Here is a 20398-nt window from a genome sequence, read left to right on the forward strand (position 1 = left end):
AGATACTGACCAATCTTTATTCTTGGAGACACATGCAGCAACTAGAACATCCACAGAGGTTCCTCAAAATAAGAATATAGAGCATGTACAATATTTCCAATGCAGATTGCCTCAAAGCCCTGTCTCTATATTCTGTCTCTTACATACTGTTGAGAAGCAATCTATGCATAGCATGCAAGGAATCCTTGGATCCCACTGTGATGGACATTTTGCATATTTACAAAACAAAAAGCATCACAATTACTTGAAAAAGGGATTTAAACTTTGTGACATAAATAGGACTTGTTGGAGGGACAGCTATGTGTCTCAGAGAATTCCCCTTCTCTGCAACAGACTTTCCATCTATGTAAGGCAGAGCTTTTCCCTAACCCTATTCAAGAGAAACCTGGACCAGTGGATGGGAAATTGGAAATACATCCTGGGCCTAGTACCTATATCCGCAGTGGACAGAGGCAGCCTGTATATCTTGCCCTAGTTAACATATACCCCTTAAAATAACCTCTAAGGCACATAAACTTGTGAGATACAATTAGGATTCTTGGCTAAACCTATAAATGTGCCAGTGGTCATTAGCCTAGTATACATCTATGAAACTATAGGTGAAATATAAAAATCATACTGAATGTCTATGTCTCTACTTTTCTCCTGAAAAAACTTTGTCATATACTTTGTCAAACTACCCCAGAATGCAACTCTTCGAGGAAAGATGTTCCTAGATTTGGGGCACTAGTTGTGTGCATGTAACAACTTACAATAAGATAGTACATAGGTATTATACAGGGCTGGCTGCTGAAGATATTGATTTCCTTGATGGGAAACTACTTACATTTGTATATGTTTTGTGAGAACAATGATATGAGGAATTTTTATGTAACAAATCATGGGGCATGAAATCAGTGTTAAAATTTATTTGATTTTGATTGTGGATTAAGGGCTGAGGTGCCTGATTATCTGCCTTTCCTTTTCGCATGCATGTAAGCTTATTGATCTTCTGTAGTTTTGGAACAGGAATGTGATGTAGTTTATGTTTAAAAATGCCTTTTCTGCTATGCCTCTGATTTTAGTTAAGTCCCCCTACTCTTTTCTATACGTGCCAAAGGATCTTTTATATCCTCCAATGTTACCAACAACTAAGACAGATGAAACCGCAGTTTAACATCTTTTCTGAAGAATGGTACACTCAAAAGTGCAACAGCCCCTAATAATGCACTGTAGTGTCAGCAAATGAAAATTTCTCCAGTCACCCAAAGTGCAAATAAAAGCCAGAGACTTCTGGTCTTCTTCTATTACCAGGTGTGAAGGTGCTGTTTGTTAGGCCACTTACAAATAAAATATTATACAGAGCACATCTTATAAGGTATATAACATAACAGTACATATGACTATCGAAGTTAAGATGTCTATATTGGGAAAAATAAACTGCACATTTCTGATTACTTGTTGATACTGAAAACTTCCAGACACAGACTTGGTAAACTGCTTGCAGAATTAAATCCATTTCTAGTAATACTGCTATACATTGATAGAAAAATGAGGAGAACATTCAGAGACAGTGTGGTTGTTAATGTAGTTATATTATTTGAATTAAGTTTGAAGGATATAGCCAGTTTAAATTTGACACAGTAACGGAAAAGTGTTGGACATTATATAAATATAGCTGGAAATCTAAGTCATTTATCTTATTAAAACTTAAAAAATGATGTACCCTTTGTCTCAAACATTAAATGTTGGAGCATAATGGAATATGAAGCATTGTATATTCAATAAAAAATAAACAAGCACAAAAGTCTCTCTAGTTCCAACCTCACCACCATGAGGGTTGAGGAAAAATATAAAAAACAAGAAACAATAAATAACTCCAATAAAAACAACAAATAAAAATCAAAGTAACTAGTGGTCTTAAAACTTTGTTGATGAGCTCAGTCACAATAATTTCCAAAAATCATGAAACCCAGGTAGTGTTCCAAAGCAATAAGCCTTTATTCATCACAGACAAGTGATCCTCAGTAACAAAAAAAATCAGAAAAATGTTAACAATGTTAAGCATATCAGCTTTTATATACATAAAAGTAAGTGTGGAGAATGTATGTATTGTTTAATTTTAAACCAACCTGTTCAAGGCAAATAGTATAAACAGGGCTGTAAAAGTGCATTTTAGAACAAGTACTCACCCCATGCACTGCTACTGATCAGATCAAAATCCTAGTTAAGGAATACACTACCTATTTGGCTACATAATGCAATAAAGCCTTCATGAGGTTTGTGACAATAACTAAAATCAATAAAAAACACATAGCTATCTAACTATAAACAATCTAACTAGAACACTATAAACATAAAAATACATCTAATGATTCCATCTAGTAAATATCCATTCATGCATATTAGTGTGCATAAAAATGTAAGTAATTATCAGCTCAGAAGAATATGTCAGTGCTTTGCGAAAAAAAAAAGACTTTTCATATTTACAGACTGAAAACGTTCATACAATGAAAACTAGTAGAAAAAACATACAGAAATACAGAAAACAGCAGATGAAGTAAACTAGTAATTCATAAAAGTGTTCAGGTATGTGCATGAACATCTACCAGTATGGTAAATGTAGGAATTATAGCAATACTACATGGTAATAGCAGCATGAAAAAAAAGTGTGTTTTGAATTTACCATTTAAATCTCTGGTGTGATGCAATAAATCTAATAAAGCTAATTAGAATTGAGGTTAAAGTAACTAAACATATATACATTTATACACATTTTGTTGCATGTCTCGTGTATCAAATGAGACACTGAGATATTGTGATGGGTTTGAGTTGTTTATTATACATTCACACATCAGGAATTGTAACTGGAATATGTACTTAAGCTAACTGATTCATTACTTCAAACAAACTTGCATGTGCATCTCCATTCATGCCTGCACTCACTGTGACTATACAAAATGCACTGATCTTGCACATGCTCAGTAACTTATATATATGTGCTATCTAGCTACAGTGGCTGACTAGGTACAATACATACACTGGTCCATATCCTCCCTCTTTGATTTGTCCGACATGCAATAGGAGAACAATATATTTTTATCAAGCTAGATATCACATGAACATGCAATAACAATAAATGACTTCAAGTCCAGATCGCTGTGTATCTTGAAATGGGTTTGGAAATTCTACCCGATCTGGTCACATAAAAACTTTGACTGGGTTTAGCAACAGGGACAGTCTCTGGGGATTCTTTTATAAAAGGGACTTTGGGGATTATATCAGGATCACGTGAAGAAAGTACACTGTCCTCTTGAACACAAGTATAGAGTCGCTCTGAGAAATAGAGTCTCTGGCACAGGCAATCTGCTGCGTCATTGGTTCAGAGACTGGTAATATGTGTCTTTGATTCCTTCTAAAATCCATTCCATCAGATTGTATGATGTAAGATTTTGTTTTTTTCTCAAAGGTTTTTGATGATACCCAATCGGTCATATCCTTTAGATGTTTGCATTCTCCAACTTCTCCTTGTCTTAATAGTCTAAGAGGTTTGCTGTGACTGATGTTTTCTCAAAAGTTGAGCCTTGACCATTCTGTTGTTCTTTACATTTGGTACTAACAATTGTTTACTGATTGGTAAAGTGGTTCTTGTCTGTCTGGACATTAATCTCTGAGCAGGTGAACCAAGCAAGTTATCTCAAGGAATGTTTCTGAGACTGGGTAAGTTAAGAAAAAACATTTGTACCATCTCTTGGATTTCTACAACTAATGTTTTGCATTTTGAACTGCATGCTCAGCTAATCCATTGGACTGTGGATACTCAGGACTACAAGTAACATGGACAAAGTCCCAAGACTCAGCAAATTTCTTGAACTGCTGACTTGTAAACTGTGCACCATTGTCAGAAATGACTTTGTGCAGACTACCATGGACAGAAAAATGTCTTTTCAGTTTTGTAATGAAAGTGCTGGACGTCAAGTTAGGAAGAAGGTCAATTTCAAACCAATTTGCGTAAGAGTCTACTAACACTAAGTAATGCTGACCATTCCATTAGAAAATATCAGTTGCAACCATTGACCATGGTAATTCAGGAATCTGCTTTAGCTGAAGTGGTTATTTTTTTGGGTACGATTTAGTACTATTGCAAACTGAACATGCTAAAGTTTCCTTCTTTTTATCTTTTGACATAAAAGGCCAAAATACTATGTTTCTTGCCCTTTTTTTGGTTGAATCAGTACCCGAGTGACCACAATGCAAAATGTTGATATATTCCTGTTGTAATCCTGTAGGACTTACCACTTTAGGACCTTTCATGATGATAACATCTTCCATCATGAGCTAATCTCTGTAAGGAAGATACATCTGAATGTCAAGTGGTAGACTAGGTTGTCATGCTGGCTGTCATTGACTGATAACATGTTGCAGCTTCTGGAGAAATGGGTCTGAGGCGGTGTGATTTCTGAGTTCATCAAGAAGTGATGAGGAAAAATGTTTGTCCGCCATGGCTACTAAGTCAGCTTTCTCATTGTCATGCTGTTCTGTTGTTTGTCTGGATGCTCTTGATAAACCATCAGCAAGGTAGAGATATTTGCCTTTAGTATAGACAATACTGAAATATTACTTTTGCAGTTTTAACTCATGCACTCATGCATAGCAGGCATGCTGGGGCTGTACGTACTGGGTTTTACAGTATTATCACTAAAAGTTGGTGATCAGCCTCTATTTGAACAGGTTTTCCATAAATATAATCATTGAACATTGAACATGTGGACACTACTGCCAAAAGCTCTTTTTCAGTTTGTGCATAGGCTACTAGTATGCCTTTTTGAAGACATGCTGCATCAAGACTATACTTTGAAGCATCACATGAAAGAGTTACGGGTTTATGAACATCATGATTTCTCAATGTCGGCAGACTGGTAATTTTCTGTTTCAGAACATCAAATGCTCTTTGGTGCTGTTCCAACTATGACCAGTTTACAGTTTTGCATGTCAGCCCATGTAAGGGTACTGAAAGCTCACTCAGGCCTGTGGTGAACTTTCCTAAATAGAGGAACATACCAAGAAAACATTGTAAAGATGTGACATTTTCTGAAAATGGCATCTCAAGAATTGCTGCTTACTTAGAGGCATCTGATTGTAAGCCAGAAATGCTAAACAAATGACCCACATAAGTAACTTCTTGCAGTTTGAATTTACATTTCTGAGGATTCAGTTTAAGATTGACTTCACGAGCATGGTCTAGAACTTTCTTGAGATTTTTATCTTCTTCATCTTCATCATTGCCCACTACAATAATGTTGTTTACTATGGTAGCACATAGAAAACCAGAAAAAAAATCTTCCATCACATGCTGAAATACTTCAGTGGCAGAATTTATCCCAAATGGCATTCTCAAGAATCAGTATCTAACAAATGGTGTACTGAAAGTGGTTAACAATGAAGATTTGTGATCCAGCAAAATTTTACAAAATGAACTTTTTGCATCTAAGAGTGAAAAAATAGTGGTATTTCTCATGAGAGCCACTACTTCTTCTACTGAGCGCATTGGATTATGAGGATGCTTAAGTGGTTTGTTTAAGTCTCTCAGATCAATATATATTCAAATATCATCTGAGCTTTTCTTATTAGCTACAGCCATGAAGGATACCCATTCAGTTGGTTCTTTTAGGGGAGTAATTACACCCAAATTCACCATTTTGTCTAGTGCTGCTCTTACTCCACTCTGCATTGCTACCAGAATATCCCTTGCTGGTCTGGCGGCTGGGCTTACTTCATGGTTTAACTTCATGGAATTTATGACAGGAAGTTTACCAAGCTCATCTGTGAAAATATCAGCATATTCACTAAAATATTTTGTGTAAAACTATAGTGGTTGTTCAGATTTATATGGTGGACCTCAAATGAAATCAGTCCCATTCTCAAACTGTCTTTGAGGCCTAACAGTGACTGCACGTGTCTTTTGACTATGCAAAACTGCAATTCTTAGCTGTTCCCAGCAGAATAGCATGTGAGAACTACTGTGCCATCAGTATGAATCTGTTCACCACCAAAAGCAATTAGTTTTGCACACTTTGCTGAATCAAGTCTCTCACCAGCTTTTACTGTCCTTTCTTTTCTCTTCTTTTGGGTTAGGGTGCCCTTGCTGCATAATTCTACAAAAAGGCCTATTCCACATAGGGTCATTGTTAGTTTTAGAATCTCTAATGGGATCCAGGATCATATGTTACATGTTTGATTCACATCCTCTGGTAAAGAAATCATTTTCAAGATCATTCATATTTTTTAGAGAAAAAGCCAAATCTGTGGTAGTGTGTGCTACTCTCTAGCCTTGTGATTTTATTACATTGTGCTTAGTTTTTACTGGACGCATACTGTTTCTGTGAAGTGAGTAGTTCACTCTTGTTGCTTTTCTATATAAGTTGCTAATTTATTTTCCTCTGTCTTTACCAATACTGAGAGTCATATCAAGGAACTGCACTGACTCCAAGCTAATGGAAGTGGTAAATTTCAGGAGTCAGGTGGAGCTGTTGATGCAATGGATAAATTCAGTGAGTTTAGATTTCTTACCTTACCAGACTATGAATACATCATCAATAAAGCTAAGGTAGCTGGTCATAAAACTCTGGTATTCACTTTGAAGTACAAATTCCTCCTCCCACTTGCCTAAGGCTACATTGGCCAGGCAAGGGGCCAAAGCTGCAACCATGGCTATCCCTCATCTGTTTGTCAACATGGCCATTGTAGCTCAAAAAACTGTAGCGCAACACCAGTGTTTTTTAGCTTTTCAAAGTGTTCAGTTTGTCCTTGTGTTGCATTGTTATTTCTGCTATAAGCCTCTGTAGCTGCTTCAATACAGTATGTGTGTGTGGTAACACAGTGTAAAGGGCTTCAACATCAATATTTACTAAAAATGCTTTGTTCATTCACATGCACTTTTTATTTTTCTTAAAAAATCAAGTGAATCTAAAATAAAATATGAGTTCTTTTTATCTAGAAGCTGTAGAATAAAATCTAAGTACATGGAAGTGGCCTGTGACATGGAACCTCCACGTGCAATACCAGGTCTATAAGGTGGATCTTACCTATTCTTATCGGGTTTGGGAATCCCAAGAAAACAAGGTAATTTCAGGTGAGGAGTATTCAAATACTCAAAAAAGTTTTCACTAATGAGTTCTACATAAAGTATTGTGGTTAGCTTATCTTTCCATTCTACATATGCAGTTTTAATGTCATCAGAGGAATGTTTAGAATAAAACTAAGGTGTGTTTAGTATGTCCTTTATTTTCATTATATAACTGTCAGTATCTGTAACAAGTATGCCCCTCACCCTTGTCCGCCTTCATAATACGTCTAGTTCCATCATTGCTCAAATTCTTAAGTGCTAATATCTCATCCTTTGAAATATTATAAAACTTATGTTTTGATTTTTTTTAGAGCCTTTCTTATGTTGAGCTTGTATTTTGTCCCAAATGCTGCAAGTGTGGGATGCAGTGGGAGGCAAAATTGTTGGGTCTTTTAATTTTTTCTTCAATGGATTTATCTTCCTCCATGTTATTTTTCTCATGAAATACAAGTTTCAAATTGAACTTCCACACATACATTTTTAAAACAATGATGGTCTATGTCTCATTGATCCTTCCCTGAGGTATGAGTGTAAGTCCTCTGTTAAGCACTTTTTTCTTCAAGTGCTGTTCATGCACACTCATGTACACACCTGCACACACTTTTATACATTACTAGTTTACTTCATTCATGGTTTTCAGTAGTTTTTTATGTTTTTTTTCTACTAGTTTTCATTGTATAAACATGTTTTAGGGTTGTAAACATGAAAACTGTCATGATATGTTTTTTTTTTGTTGTTTGCAAAGCACTGACATTTTTTTCTGAGCTGTTAATTACTTAGTTTTTTATGCACGCTAATATACTTGGATGGATATTTACTAGATGATATTATTAGACATATGTATTTTTATATTTATACCGTTCTAGCTAGATTATGTTTATGGTTACATAGCTATGTGTTTTTTCATGATTTTAGTTCTTGTCACATTCCTGATGAAGGTTTTATTGCATTAGGTAGCTGAAAAAGATTTTAGTTAAAGGTCTTTTTATGTGTATTTTATGCTTTTCTTTATACCAGTTTTTGGAATGTGGATTGCAAATAGATAGGTAGTGTTTTCCTTAACCAGGATTTAGTTTGCTCTCATCAGTAGCAGTGTGTGGGGGAGGGCACTTGTTCTAAAATGCACTTTTATGGCCCTGTTTATACTGTTTGCCTTGAATAGGCTGGTTTAAAATTAAATAATACATACACACCTACTTTAAAGTATATAAAAGAAGAGTTCCCCTTCAGAAGGTCGAATGGCTGAAATCTTGAAATGCATATGGCCGAAGTCATATGCTCGAATTTCAGAAGCTCGACCTTCTGAAAGGGAAAGAAAAATAAAACAACAAAACACAAAACAATGTTTCTGCAGGGGGCAAGCCCCCCCTGCACTCCCCACACCACCCATTACTTATTTATTCCAACTCTGAGATCACACAACAGCGCAGAAAGGGAAATCTCCCATTCTGCGCTGCATGCCGATCCCCATTCAGAAGGTTGAGCTTCTGAAATTTCGAGCATATGGTCTCAGCCATATGCATTTTGAGATTTCAGCCATTCAACCTTCTGAAGGGGAACCAAAAGAAGACATGTTTAACATTGCTAAAATACTTCTGTTTTTTTTGTTACTAAGGATCGCTTGCCTGTGATGAATAAAGGAAATTATTGTGACTGAGCTCATCAACGAAGTTTTAAGACCACTAGTTTCTTTTTTTTTATTTATTTATTGTGTATGCAATAATTGCAACATCTATGCATAGTTAACTGTAGTACATGGAGTGTTGTGATTATGTTTCAAAAATGGGAAAAAGATAAGATTGTTTGCACGCTTTTGATTTTAGAAAGGTACTTACTTTTTTGTTAAGCATAAAAAAAAAAGTAAGCACATTTCTAAAATCAAAAACGTGCTAGATAATCTTATCTTTTTTTTGTTAAGCATGAGAGCCGCGGTGGTGCAGCGGTTAGCATTGTCGCCTCACAGCAAGAGGTTCTCCCATTTGATTCTCAGATGGAGCGCCTTCTGTGTGGAGTCTGCACGTTCTCTCCGCAGTCGAGTGACGTTAAAGACATGCAGGTACGTGCAAGCGTGAGTGGGTGTGCCTTCTTTGAAGGTTGAGCATTTGGCTGGCAACTCGGCACCATAAAAAATCCAAAATCCACTGCCAATCATTAGTGGACCGGAGTTCCCCTGTGGCGACCCCTAACTGGGAAAAGCTGAAAGACATTACTTTTTACCTACTTTTTGTTAAGCATAGCTCTTACTGATTATGATGCTTATTATTTTTTCTAGACATTGTTGCCAAGATTCAATTCATGGGCATTTATCTCATGATGAATTTTTCGGTATCCATGTCTCGAACACAGGAAAAGTCACTTATAATCAGAGACCCAATCATAGTCTTCTACAGCACATAGGAATTGGAAAGAAAGTGAAAGAGACTGGAAAAAGTAGATATTGTGTGTTGTATATTCATAAACAAAGCACAATCTGCTATAGCCTGTTAATCTGTCATATGTTCTAGCAAAAGGTTATGTCTAATAGCATATTGTCCTGTACTGCTTATGTTACATGACATATATATTACACAGACTATAGCACCCAAAGGCAGTACATTTTTCTGGTGTGCTTTGAATAGAAGTGTGGGTCTGAGCAGCGTTTAGTAGAGAAGTAGCACCTCATATACTTCAAAGCCCTATGCAAATTACAAACAAACTAATGAACCATGAGACCATTGGTTTAAGTTTGTGGTGCTTGAACAGATTACAGCTGATGAAAGGGATTTTATCATAGGTAAATACCTTACTAAATGTGAACTTAAATGGCAATTGCTTTTAAATGCTGCTAATTATCCAGGTTTAAATGAAACAGTGTCCATTAACTTAAAACTTAGATATTACGCTGTTAAATAGTATTCATAAATTATAGTTCACATGTTTTTATTTGTATTTACTTGCATGTTCTTAAAGGTGATAGTATATCATTATTTTAAAAAAATTAAAGAACAAGTAATTATTTAATTGCATAATTATGTAATTACATCATTAGTAGTTTGTTTAGTTTGTTTTAAACAGTGGGCGGTCACGGTGGTGCAGTGGTTAGCATTGTCACCTCACAGCAAGAGGTTCTCTGGTTCGATCCTCAGCTGGAGTGCCTTCTGTGCGGAGTCTGCATGTCCTCCCTGTGGTCATGTGGGTTTCCTCCATGTGCTCCTGTTTCCTCTCACATCCCAAAGACATACTGTAGGTGGATTGAACACTTTAAATTGGCCCTAGGTGTGAGTGTGTGCATGTGTATCCCTTCTGTGGAAGGTTGGGCTCCGGCCTGGCAACTCAACACCGTAAAACTCTACTGCCAATCATGAGCGGACAGGTGATCTGCTGTGGCGACCCCTAACCGGGAAAAGCCAAAAGAAGAAAAAGAAGTAGTTTGTTTTAAACAGTATACATTTTAGGGGTAGGAGAGTACATATCAGTTCTGAGGAAGTCACTAGTGAATGTTATTGGAATGAAAGCACTTAACTGGTTGCTAATAAAGGATTCATTTTCTTATGTTGGGTTCGGCTTTGGGTTATTAGTTTGTTTGTGATTTTGTTTGTAATTTTAGTGGATTTGAGGAATCCCTGTGCAAATTATACCAGCTCTACAGCAACACATATAGGGTGATAGAATTATTATCTAAAAATGAAAACCAAAATGTATTTTGTATTTATGGAACAGTAATGATCAGTGTAAATGGCCATAGTAAACAGATATATATTTTAATAACACATTGTTTGCATTTTTGTTAAGCAGCTCTATCCACATTAGAGTAATTAATGTTCCCAAGAAAATGCAGGTTGTCAGTAATGCCAGGCATAATGTAATCGGCTTGCTTAAAACATTTTTGTTTTTAAATATGCTCGGTATGATTGGTATTCATTTGCAATCTCATTTAGTAATACACCATTACTCATGTAAATGATCATCCACTGTAGAAACATGAAGCATTAACGTTTGATTGCTTTAAACTGTTGTTATCTTGCCCTCTGATTTAATTCTCCTTCCATCCTTTTTATCTGGCTCATGTATCCTGTGTGTAAAGCTGATTTACTTACTATGCTCAGCATTACACTTTCCAATGCAGGCACAATGTTTGTTATAATTTGCTACATACTGTTTAGTCATTCCATACTGTTTACTGCAGTTAACATACATGTGTCATATTTACAGGGAGTTGTATTTTATTACTGAGTTTTCATCTCATGCTGTAAAATGGAATTTAAATTTATACTCTGTTGTTTATCTTTTTCCCTCCTACTCAGGTGGTAGCTGACATGGCCCTTGCATCACCCACTTATGTACTTAACAAATTAATAAATAAATGTCTGCCCTCCAGATTATAAACAAACATTTTGTATTGTATCTCACAACCTCTTAGTGCTTGAAATCTGGACAAAGCCTAAAAATATGGAAGCACAAAGGTCCAAAAATAGGGATAGATTTTGAACGTTGCTCTTATAAACTTAGAAAGATGCTAGAATAAACAAGATTTGTGTTAGCATGTATTTCATGAAGGATATGAAGTCTGAAACTCGGGTATGTTATTATTTAGTGATGTCAGTCCTCTAATTGCATGAAAAAAAACACAAATTTCATGAGGAGTATATCAAATATATGCAGCAAAAATCTGGACAGTTGAAAGGTAGTGAGAGCATGCTGCCTTGGTTTATCAAATCCTCATGCATATGCACTTCAGCTTAACCAACACATAAAGAAAACATCTGGTAAATAAATAAAGAACGTGTTATATTTTTGTTCACTAGGACATACACTTGTTTGTCCTGCTGTCTTATCATTTCAGTTACTCAACATACGGAAGTAAAGTGATGCCTCTACCCATCATTAATGTGCCTGGTAAATGCTATGGATATGCAGTGACCTTTTTTTCTTTCAGTTTGAATTTCAAGTTGTAGGATAATTCTGCAAAGTGAAGGGGTAGATGGTGGGGGAAAGCATGCATGTATATCAGTCAGTAGTTACTGATTAAAAGCTGCTTATACCACCCTTGCTGTAGGACAGGAAAGGAGAATTTTTCAAACCAGATGCAATGTGAGGGAAACAATTATTCATAATCAGAGATGAGGAATGCAAGCTACAGGAATGGTTTACCTAGTTGATAACATGCATTTAGAACCCAAATGTGAAAGAAAGAGTAAACATTTATCTCCATAGTCATGGCTGGCTTAAAAGGGTATAAACTATTCCATGGCAGAAACAATTTAATAACATATTAACTGCATTTTAATTGAGCAACTCAATGCTCCCAACAAAATGCAGGCTGCCAGTAATGCCAGGTATATTGTAAAATAAAGCTGGCTGGCTTCAGTTTTGTATGTCACAACAGACATAACACTCAGAAATTATAAAATGTTTTACTCCTGTTACAAGAAAGCTTCACTAAAGGAATATAAAACTGGTGAAGAAGGTAACAAGTATGTATTATAAACACATTGACATACATACTCAACATGCCTATGGAGCAAATAGGTACTTTTTTTTCATTTATACATGTTCATACAGACTAGTTTTATAAACACTACAGTGTTGTCTACCATGCCTCCACTGTTTCACAAATACTTCTTTTTGTAACTTTGTTTTTGATATGTTGAATGATTGATATCAATGTATATTTACATTGTTGTTGCAGATACAATGCAACCATCTCATTATATGATAGATAATTGTGCAGCAAATATTTTAATGCACTTCAGACAGTCATTTTATTAGGTAATGAAGATAGCGTTTTATGACAATGTGGTCTGATAGTTTCAGTAATGTTACATTTGCCTTGATGTGTGTTCCTGTACAAGTGATGTTGCCTACAATTCCTTCAGATTCATCTTCATCATTGTCTTCAATGGTATAAAACAGCTGCAAAAACTGGAAATTGCAAGAGAGTTTATCTACTTTTTTTCATTTTCATATGTTTTTTTATTCTGATTTGTCATGGAAGGAATCACCTTCATTCTCTGTCATTGCAGGAACAAGGATTTGCAATCTCAAGAGTACTGAATTACAAAGAGGTTAATTGTCCATGTTACAGCTATCACAGTTCCCCTAGTCCTAATTTTTACAGGCCATTGCTATGATGACACATCATTTTCTGCCAATTGCCAGAAAAAAACATGCTGCAGTTAATTTAACAATAAGTTACAGAATGGTAGAAACAGAAATGCGGTAAGTACAGAGTTAAGTGTCATTTATTCCTACCTTTGTAACTGGCTCAATTCCAAATGCATTGCTTTCAGCCATCTGGTGTAAGTGTAACTCTGTCCTGCAAGCAGTTATGAAAAATGAAAATGAAGACATGGTTTGAATGTAAAAATTCTGTTTCAGTATATTACAGAAGGCTTTAGGAGTAGAAAAATGTCTGATTTAAAAAATATGAACAAAATAAAACAGTACCAAGTAAGGATTGCTGCATCTTCGATGGGCAAAAAAACACATTTTAAACTGTGAATAATTTTATCTTGAGAAAATGTGAGCAACATTTGCAAACAATGATCATTTTTTTCATAGTACATATATTCCTTAAAAACAAATGCTTACTCTCCCATCTGAATAGATTATATCCTTTCTTTCTTCAAAACAGAAATACAGTACATTTAATATTTCAAAATTAAAAGTGTACCGACCTATTTTATAGTCAACACTACAAAGGTTTTAGTGAATGCTAAATGTAAAAAAAAAAACTGTGCCCAGTGAGGCAGATGGTATAACATGAAGCATATAGGCCATGCTTCCAACAGAGAGCAGTAAATTAATTAAAAAAAAAATCTAAATTAGGAGATTAAAAGACAACATTCCATTAGTATATTCTTTGTTTTTTGTTTTTAAGGAATTGATTTGAACCAATATACTGGTACAGAGAATCTGACTGACAGATGCTGTCTTACGGATAATCTTGCTTGTCTTTTGAAAAATTATGTAACTGATTCCTGTTCACATTGTACCAGTGCAGCAACACATTTTATTGCTCATATCTTGCATAATATTAGTCATAATTAGTATGAAACCCTAAAATCACTAGACAACTCAATCGAAATTCCTACAAAATGTAAACCCAAAACAAATGAGATGCTGTGGAGATTCACCAACAAAATCCACTGCTATTCAGTTCTTCACAACTATTACTCTTACAAGGTATTAAGCAACTGCATGCAGCACAACAATGCATGTCATTTTACTTAATATTTCTTTATGCAGGATTTGATCAGAACGAGACCACCCATTTCAGAAAGTAGACTGTCAGAGAAACTGCTTTCAATGCACTGCTGCCAGTACAAAACTGTAACAAACACCTTGGTATGTATTGTAGCTTCTGTGTCATCAGCAAATACTAGAGCTTACAATTAATCATGCGTACCACTCTACCTAAATATATGCATTTAGTTTACACTGTGTGTGTGTGTGTGTGTGTGTGTGTGTGTGTGTGTGTGTGTGTATATATATATATATATATATATATATATATCTACAGATTACCTTTTCAGTAGGATTGAAACAGAGATCATTACAACAGCAGAACTAAAAGTGTGAATAATGGGGATATATTATAAACCCAAGGCTGCAATATTTTGAAATGTTTCATCTACCATCAGCTACAAGGGGGTTGGAATGAATTTAGTCCAATTTCATTATGGTCAACATCTGTTTAGTCGAAAACATTTGATTGACTAAGCAGATGGTCGACAAATGTGCAAGACTATACAATTCCCAGTGTTGGGGACTGTGCCCTTTCTCCGATAATGTATGAGCTTAGGGTTGGCATGTATAATTAACAAGGGGTGTGGGGTCACAGCTACTCACAAGGGGGGTCCAGGGGAACTTGCTCAACCTGCAAAAAATTATGTTTTTCTGTCTTTTCTTTGTTTTGATTTTGCATGTGGCAAGGTTATTTCTCAGTGCATATGTAGTAGCATGGCAACATTTGCAGTGTCAATGTTCTGTGGTCAATGTTTTCAACATTTGCCTTGTTTTGGTATTTTTTAGTAGACCCATAAATATATACGCATACATATATATTTATATATATATATATATATATATATATATATATATATATATATATATATATATATATATATATATATATATATATATATATATGTGTGTGTGTGTATATATATATATATATATATATATATATATATATATATATATATATATATATATATCTACATATATATATATATATATATATATATATATATTATATATACATATAGATGTGTGTATACATATATATATATATATATATATATATATATATATATATATATATATATATACACACACACATACAGATGCACACACACACACACATATATATATATATATATATATATATATATATATATATATATGTAGATGGGTCTATGTCAGATGATTGATTTCAGAAATTCATATGGTTGAGACCATATGATCAAGTTTCTGAAAACTCGAACATCAAGCACAAAAAAACTCAAAAATCCACCTTTTTTTACGTTTTTGCAGGGAGGCAAGCCCCCCTGTGCCCCCCCCCCTCCATACACCCTGCAAATTATATATATGAACTCTGAGATCACACTACCTTAAGGAAAAAGGTAAATTTCCTAATCCACACTGTACTGCGATCTCCACTCAAAAGCTTTGGGTTTTCAAAAACTCAGCCATATGACCTCAACCACATAAATTTCGAGTTTCTGTAAACTTGATCAACTGATAAGGACATATATATATATATATATATATATATATATATATATATATATATATATATATGTGTGTGGATTCCTATTACAAGAACGAAAGTTCACAACTTCGAACTTGTAATAGGAAGCCTCACTTACGCGAAAGTTCACTTTAACGAAAGTGAACTTGCATGAAAGCGCACTTCAACGAAAGTACCGCAGCACAGTGGTGGACATCAAAAAACAAGCTATGTCCTCCACTATGGTGCGATATTCATGGACCTTAGGGTTAGGGCACGGGTTAGGGTAAGGGGATAGTTAGTAAAGCTATCACCTTACCCTAACCCATGCCGTAACCCTAAGGTTCGTGACTATCGCACCATAGTGGAGGACATTGCTATGTCCTTCACTGCGCTGCAGTCATCACGGAACTTAGGGTTAGGGCACGGGTCATGGTAAGGGGATAGCCCTATGGGCTATCCCCTTACCATGACCCGTGCCCTAACCCTAAGGTCCGTGAGTACTGCACATTAGTTCAATACAATGCCCGTTCATTGTACTGAACTTCGCGTAACTGCACTTTCGATTAAGTGCACTTTCTCTGCAGTGTGCATTCCACACACTATTTCGAAGTAGTGAACCTTCGATCTAGTGTATGGAATCCATATATATATATATATATATATATATATATATATATATATATATGTATATATATATATATATATATATATATATATATATATATATATATATATATATAGGTTCATAGGTTCATAGGTTCATACTAGGCTATCTGCCCTAGGGCATTTATTAGCCTAGCCAGAGTGTGTTTGGCTTTCGCCACCCATTTTAAATTAATTTTGCTATGCCCTTTTTCGAGGTTAGTATACTGTGCCTCTGTCTAACAGTGACACAGAAGTGATACCCGGGGTAAACCTACGATCCCCCATCCACTCATCAAGATTCCTCTTGAAGAGAGTCAATGAGGAACTCTGCCTAACCTGTACTGGGATTGTATTCCAGAGTGAAGGGAGCCTCTGGGTTATGAATCTGTCCCTCCAGCATGTCCTATTTATTTCAGTGCTGAGGTTCAAGTCTCTCGATTGCGTAGCTCGATGGGATTTGGATTTTCTGAGGTGCAGCATGTCCATTAATTCCGGGTTGGACATGGCTTTATACGTCAGGCACAGATCGCCTCTGAGCAGGCGGTATGCCACTGAGTAGAGCTGGACTTTCTTTAACTGGGCAGCATATGACATCTGTTTGAGCCCTTTGATCCTCTTGGTGAGGTACTTTTGGGGTCTTTCCAGTTGCTGCAGGTGTCTGGTAAGGTAAATCCCAAAAGGGGCAGTGTACTCAATTATGGGCCTGATGAGGGATGAGTAAAGAGGCACGATGACCTCCCCTGATCTAGATGTGAATCCCTTCATGATTAGGTGGGCTATATAAAATGTTTTTCTAACCACTTTGGCCACGTGGTTGTCAAATGAGAGATTGCTATCAACTTGGGTCCCCAGGTCCTTAATTACTTCTTCCGTGCTTAATGGATTACCACTTATGTGGTAATTTGTGGGCACTTTGTTTTTGCCAAAGGGGATGAATATACACTTTTTGGCATTTAGCTTGAGGCCATGGCTCTGGCACCAGTTGTCTGTTTCTATGAGGCCCTTTTGGAGGATGCTTGTGTCGGCTGGAGAGTCGATTATGGCGCCCAGTTTGCAGTCATCTGCGAACTTGGTCAGCCACAGTCCTTCCGTATTGGCCTGTACCTCTGAGAAATATATACCGTACAAGAGAGGTCCCAGGACTGAGCCTTGTGGGATGCCACTTGTAACTGTTTTGGAGTCTGACATGGCTCCAGCAATTCTAACCATGTGGGTTCTGTCCTTTAGCCAGTTTGCAACCCATCTAGTGACATAGGGGTTTATATTTAAGCTGGTGAGCTTACCTATAATGCCCGAGTGGGGTATTGTATCGAAGGCTTTTGCGAGGTCCAGGTAGGCTGTGTGGACCACCTTCCCCTCGTCAATGGCCTTGGTGACTGTTTCAAAGAAATAGACCAGGTTTAAGAGGCAGGATCTGCCCTTAACAAAGCTGAACTGGATAGGATCCAGTGTCTGTAGGTCCCCGATATCTTTATTTATAAGGTCCATGATGATCCTTTCCATAGCTTTGCAGACCAAGCTAATCAGGCTTATGGGGTGATAGTTTCCAGGATCCGTTGAGGCACCACCTTTGTGGAGAGGAACCACCGTTGCTGTACGCCACTCTTTGGGTACATATCCTGTAGTAAGGCTGAGATTGAACAGTAGTTTTATGTTTGGGTTTAGCTCTTCTAGGAGTTCATGTAGGATGCAGCCCGGGACACCATCTGGTCCCATTGATGCTGTGTTTTTTGCTTTGGAGGGGGCGGCTCTTACCTGAGCATCTGAGATGTCAGGGGGGGGCAGCACTCTGCTGGGATAGATATTTGCCCTTTTGGTGGGGGCGGGAATTTGCGCTGAACCTGTCAGCTAGGATGTTGGCAATGTCTGTGGGTTCAGTGTATTTTTTTGTCATTTTGGACTAATTCTGAGCATATCTGGGAATTCCCTCCCAGGTTCCTAACATAACTAAAGAAAGCCTTGTGATTATCCTTAGTGTCTTGTGCAATTTTTCTCTCAAAGCTGGCCTTAGACGATTTTATGAATGCCCGTAGTTTTTTGCTAATACTGATCAGAGATGCCTTCCCTTTTTGGGATTTTGCTCTATCATGTAGTAGCTTCCTCCTTCTATTGTATAGTTTGTTTATGGCTGGGGTCCACCAGACAGGACGTCTGCCTTTGGAGGATTGGGTCTTGGTTTTATTTGGGATTGCATGATCCATACATTCCTGAAGGTGTTCATAGAATGCATTTATAAAGGATTCTGCGGTCTGGGCAGATTTTCCACAGGCCCGGGGCTTTGAAGGATTCCACCTCGGTTTTGAGGAGTGTGAAATTTGCTTTAGAGAAGTTTTTCACTGTGGTTTTCTGGGCAGAGGGTGGGGTCGGGATGTGAATATCCAGTGAGATTAGTTTATGGTCTGATCTTACCAGTGAGGGATACACTTCTGGTCTGGAGCATAGAGTCCCCATGTTGGTGATGATCAGGTCCAGTATGTTTTCCCCTCTTGTGGGAGTGGTAGCAAGTTGTTCCATAGCATTTGAGTTTATAAATTCTAGGAACCTTTGGGCTAGGGTGTTGGAGCTAGAGTAATGCTCCCAGTCTATGTTTGGGTAGTTGAAGTCGCCCAATATAATGGTGTTTGGAGAGACCTTCATATTTTCCAGTGTTCTCAGGAAGGCCGAGTGGAGTTCCCGGGTTTGGGAGGGTGTTCTGTTGCAGGCTATAAACTGGAAGGCAGTTTTACCCACTGTTACTTGCACATGGATAGTCTCTGATGCTTTGTGCTATGCCACCAACCTGGAGGTGTGGGTATCTTTGACAAATATTGATACTCCCCCTCCTTTTGTGGTTCGGTCCAAGTTTTGGGGACGAAAAGCATGGTATAAGGTATAACCTGGTAGTGCTGGGGTGCTCTCGGGAGCCTTGAACCAGGTTTCTGTTACTGCACAGATATTGATGTTCTCCATGCTAAGGAGAGTTTCGAGTGCATGTATCTTGAGGTTTAGACTTCTGGTGTTGAGTAGCACTACTCTTAGTTTCTTATCCCTTGTGATACCTATGGAGGTGGGTTTGTCTTTTGAGCCTTGCCTAAAAAAGGCACTATGGGGGTAGCAAGAGCCTTTGCCAATATCCGAAAGCCCAGAGGTGATAGGTGCAAGCCGTCCCTAGCAAAGCATCGTGGCTTGTCGAGCATGTCATCCCAGGCTGACAGGCACTGGATCCCCTTTGAATGACACCAATACTTAAGCCAATTGTTGAAATTGATCATCTTGTCTTCATATTGTGGCATCATTCTTGGTGAGGGTAAGATGCTACTCAAGGTCAGGGTCATACCGGCCTGGGCTACATGCTCAGAGGTCTCCTCTATGTCTCTTTTCATGTAGTCCAGGGAGGTACGTCTCAGGTCATTCACACCAGCATGGACAATGACTGAGTCATATTTGTACTTGCCTTGGAGTTACCTGAGTGCTTGTGTTATGTGGCGGATCCTAGCGCCAGACAGGCAGCTCACCGTGACCTTCTCCTTGTTCAGCCTGGTGAGCGGGACGTCAGTGTTCCTGATGATAGAGTCACCTATTACAAGTGTATCAGGTGTGTTGTTTAGCCTTAAGGGCTGTGACTGTTCAGCACACTGGCTTTGTGAGCTATGTGTTGCACGTGTTTTGTTTTGTGTGTGTCGTTGCTTGGGTGTCTGCTTTGGAGGTCTCTGCTGCTTAGGCAGATTTTTATTTAGAGTCTCCGAGTATGTTTTTGTTTGTTTATGTTTTTGGTTTGCTGTCATGGTAGGTCTATGTGAAACTGGAATTGTAGTGAGTGTGGTTTCCTTTTCCTCCTGACTGGTTACGCCAGTACTGAGTTGAGAGAGCTTAGCCTCCAGTATGGCTATATGGTTGCATCTCTCACATGTGTTGGAATTTGTTGGGAGGAGGAGAGGGTTGCCTGTGTACAT

General features: G+C 37.3%; 1 protein-coding gene across 3 annotated transcripts in view; it reads right to left on the reverse strand.

Annotated features, from left to right (window-relative positions):
- The window catches only part of MYO18B (myosin XVIIIB), a 2352406-nt gene that overhangs the window by 1785460 nt on the left and 546548 nt on the right, over positions 1–20398 (reverse strand). For all 3 annotated transcript variants that reach the window (XM_044068483.1, XM_044068482.1, XM_044068484.1), the window contains one exon: positions 13337–13400. In XM_044068483.1, the coding sequence (XP_043924418.1) occupies positions 13337–13400 (64 nt within the window). The remainder of the gene's footprint in view (positions 1–13336; positions 13401–20398) is intronic.

The sequence above is a fragment of the Protopterus annectens genome, chromosome 4.part0, assembly GCF_019279795.1.
Source record: "Protopterus annectens isolate FY-2018-M chromosome 4.part0, PAN1.0, whole genome shotgun sequence".
NCBI lineage: Eukaryota > Metazoa > Chordata > Ceratodontiformes > Protopteridae > Protopterus > Protopterus annectens.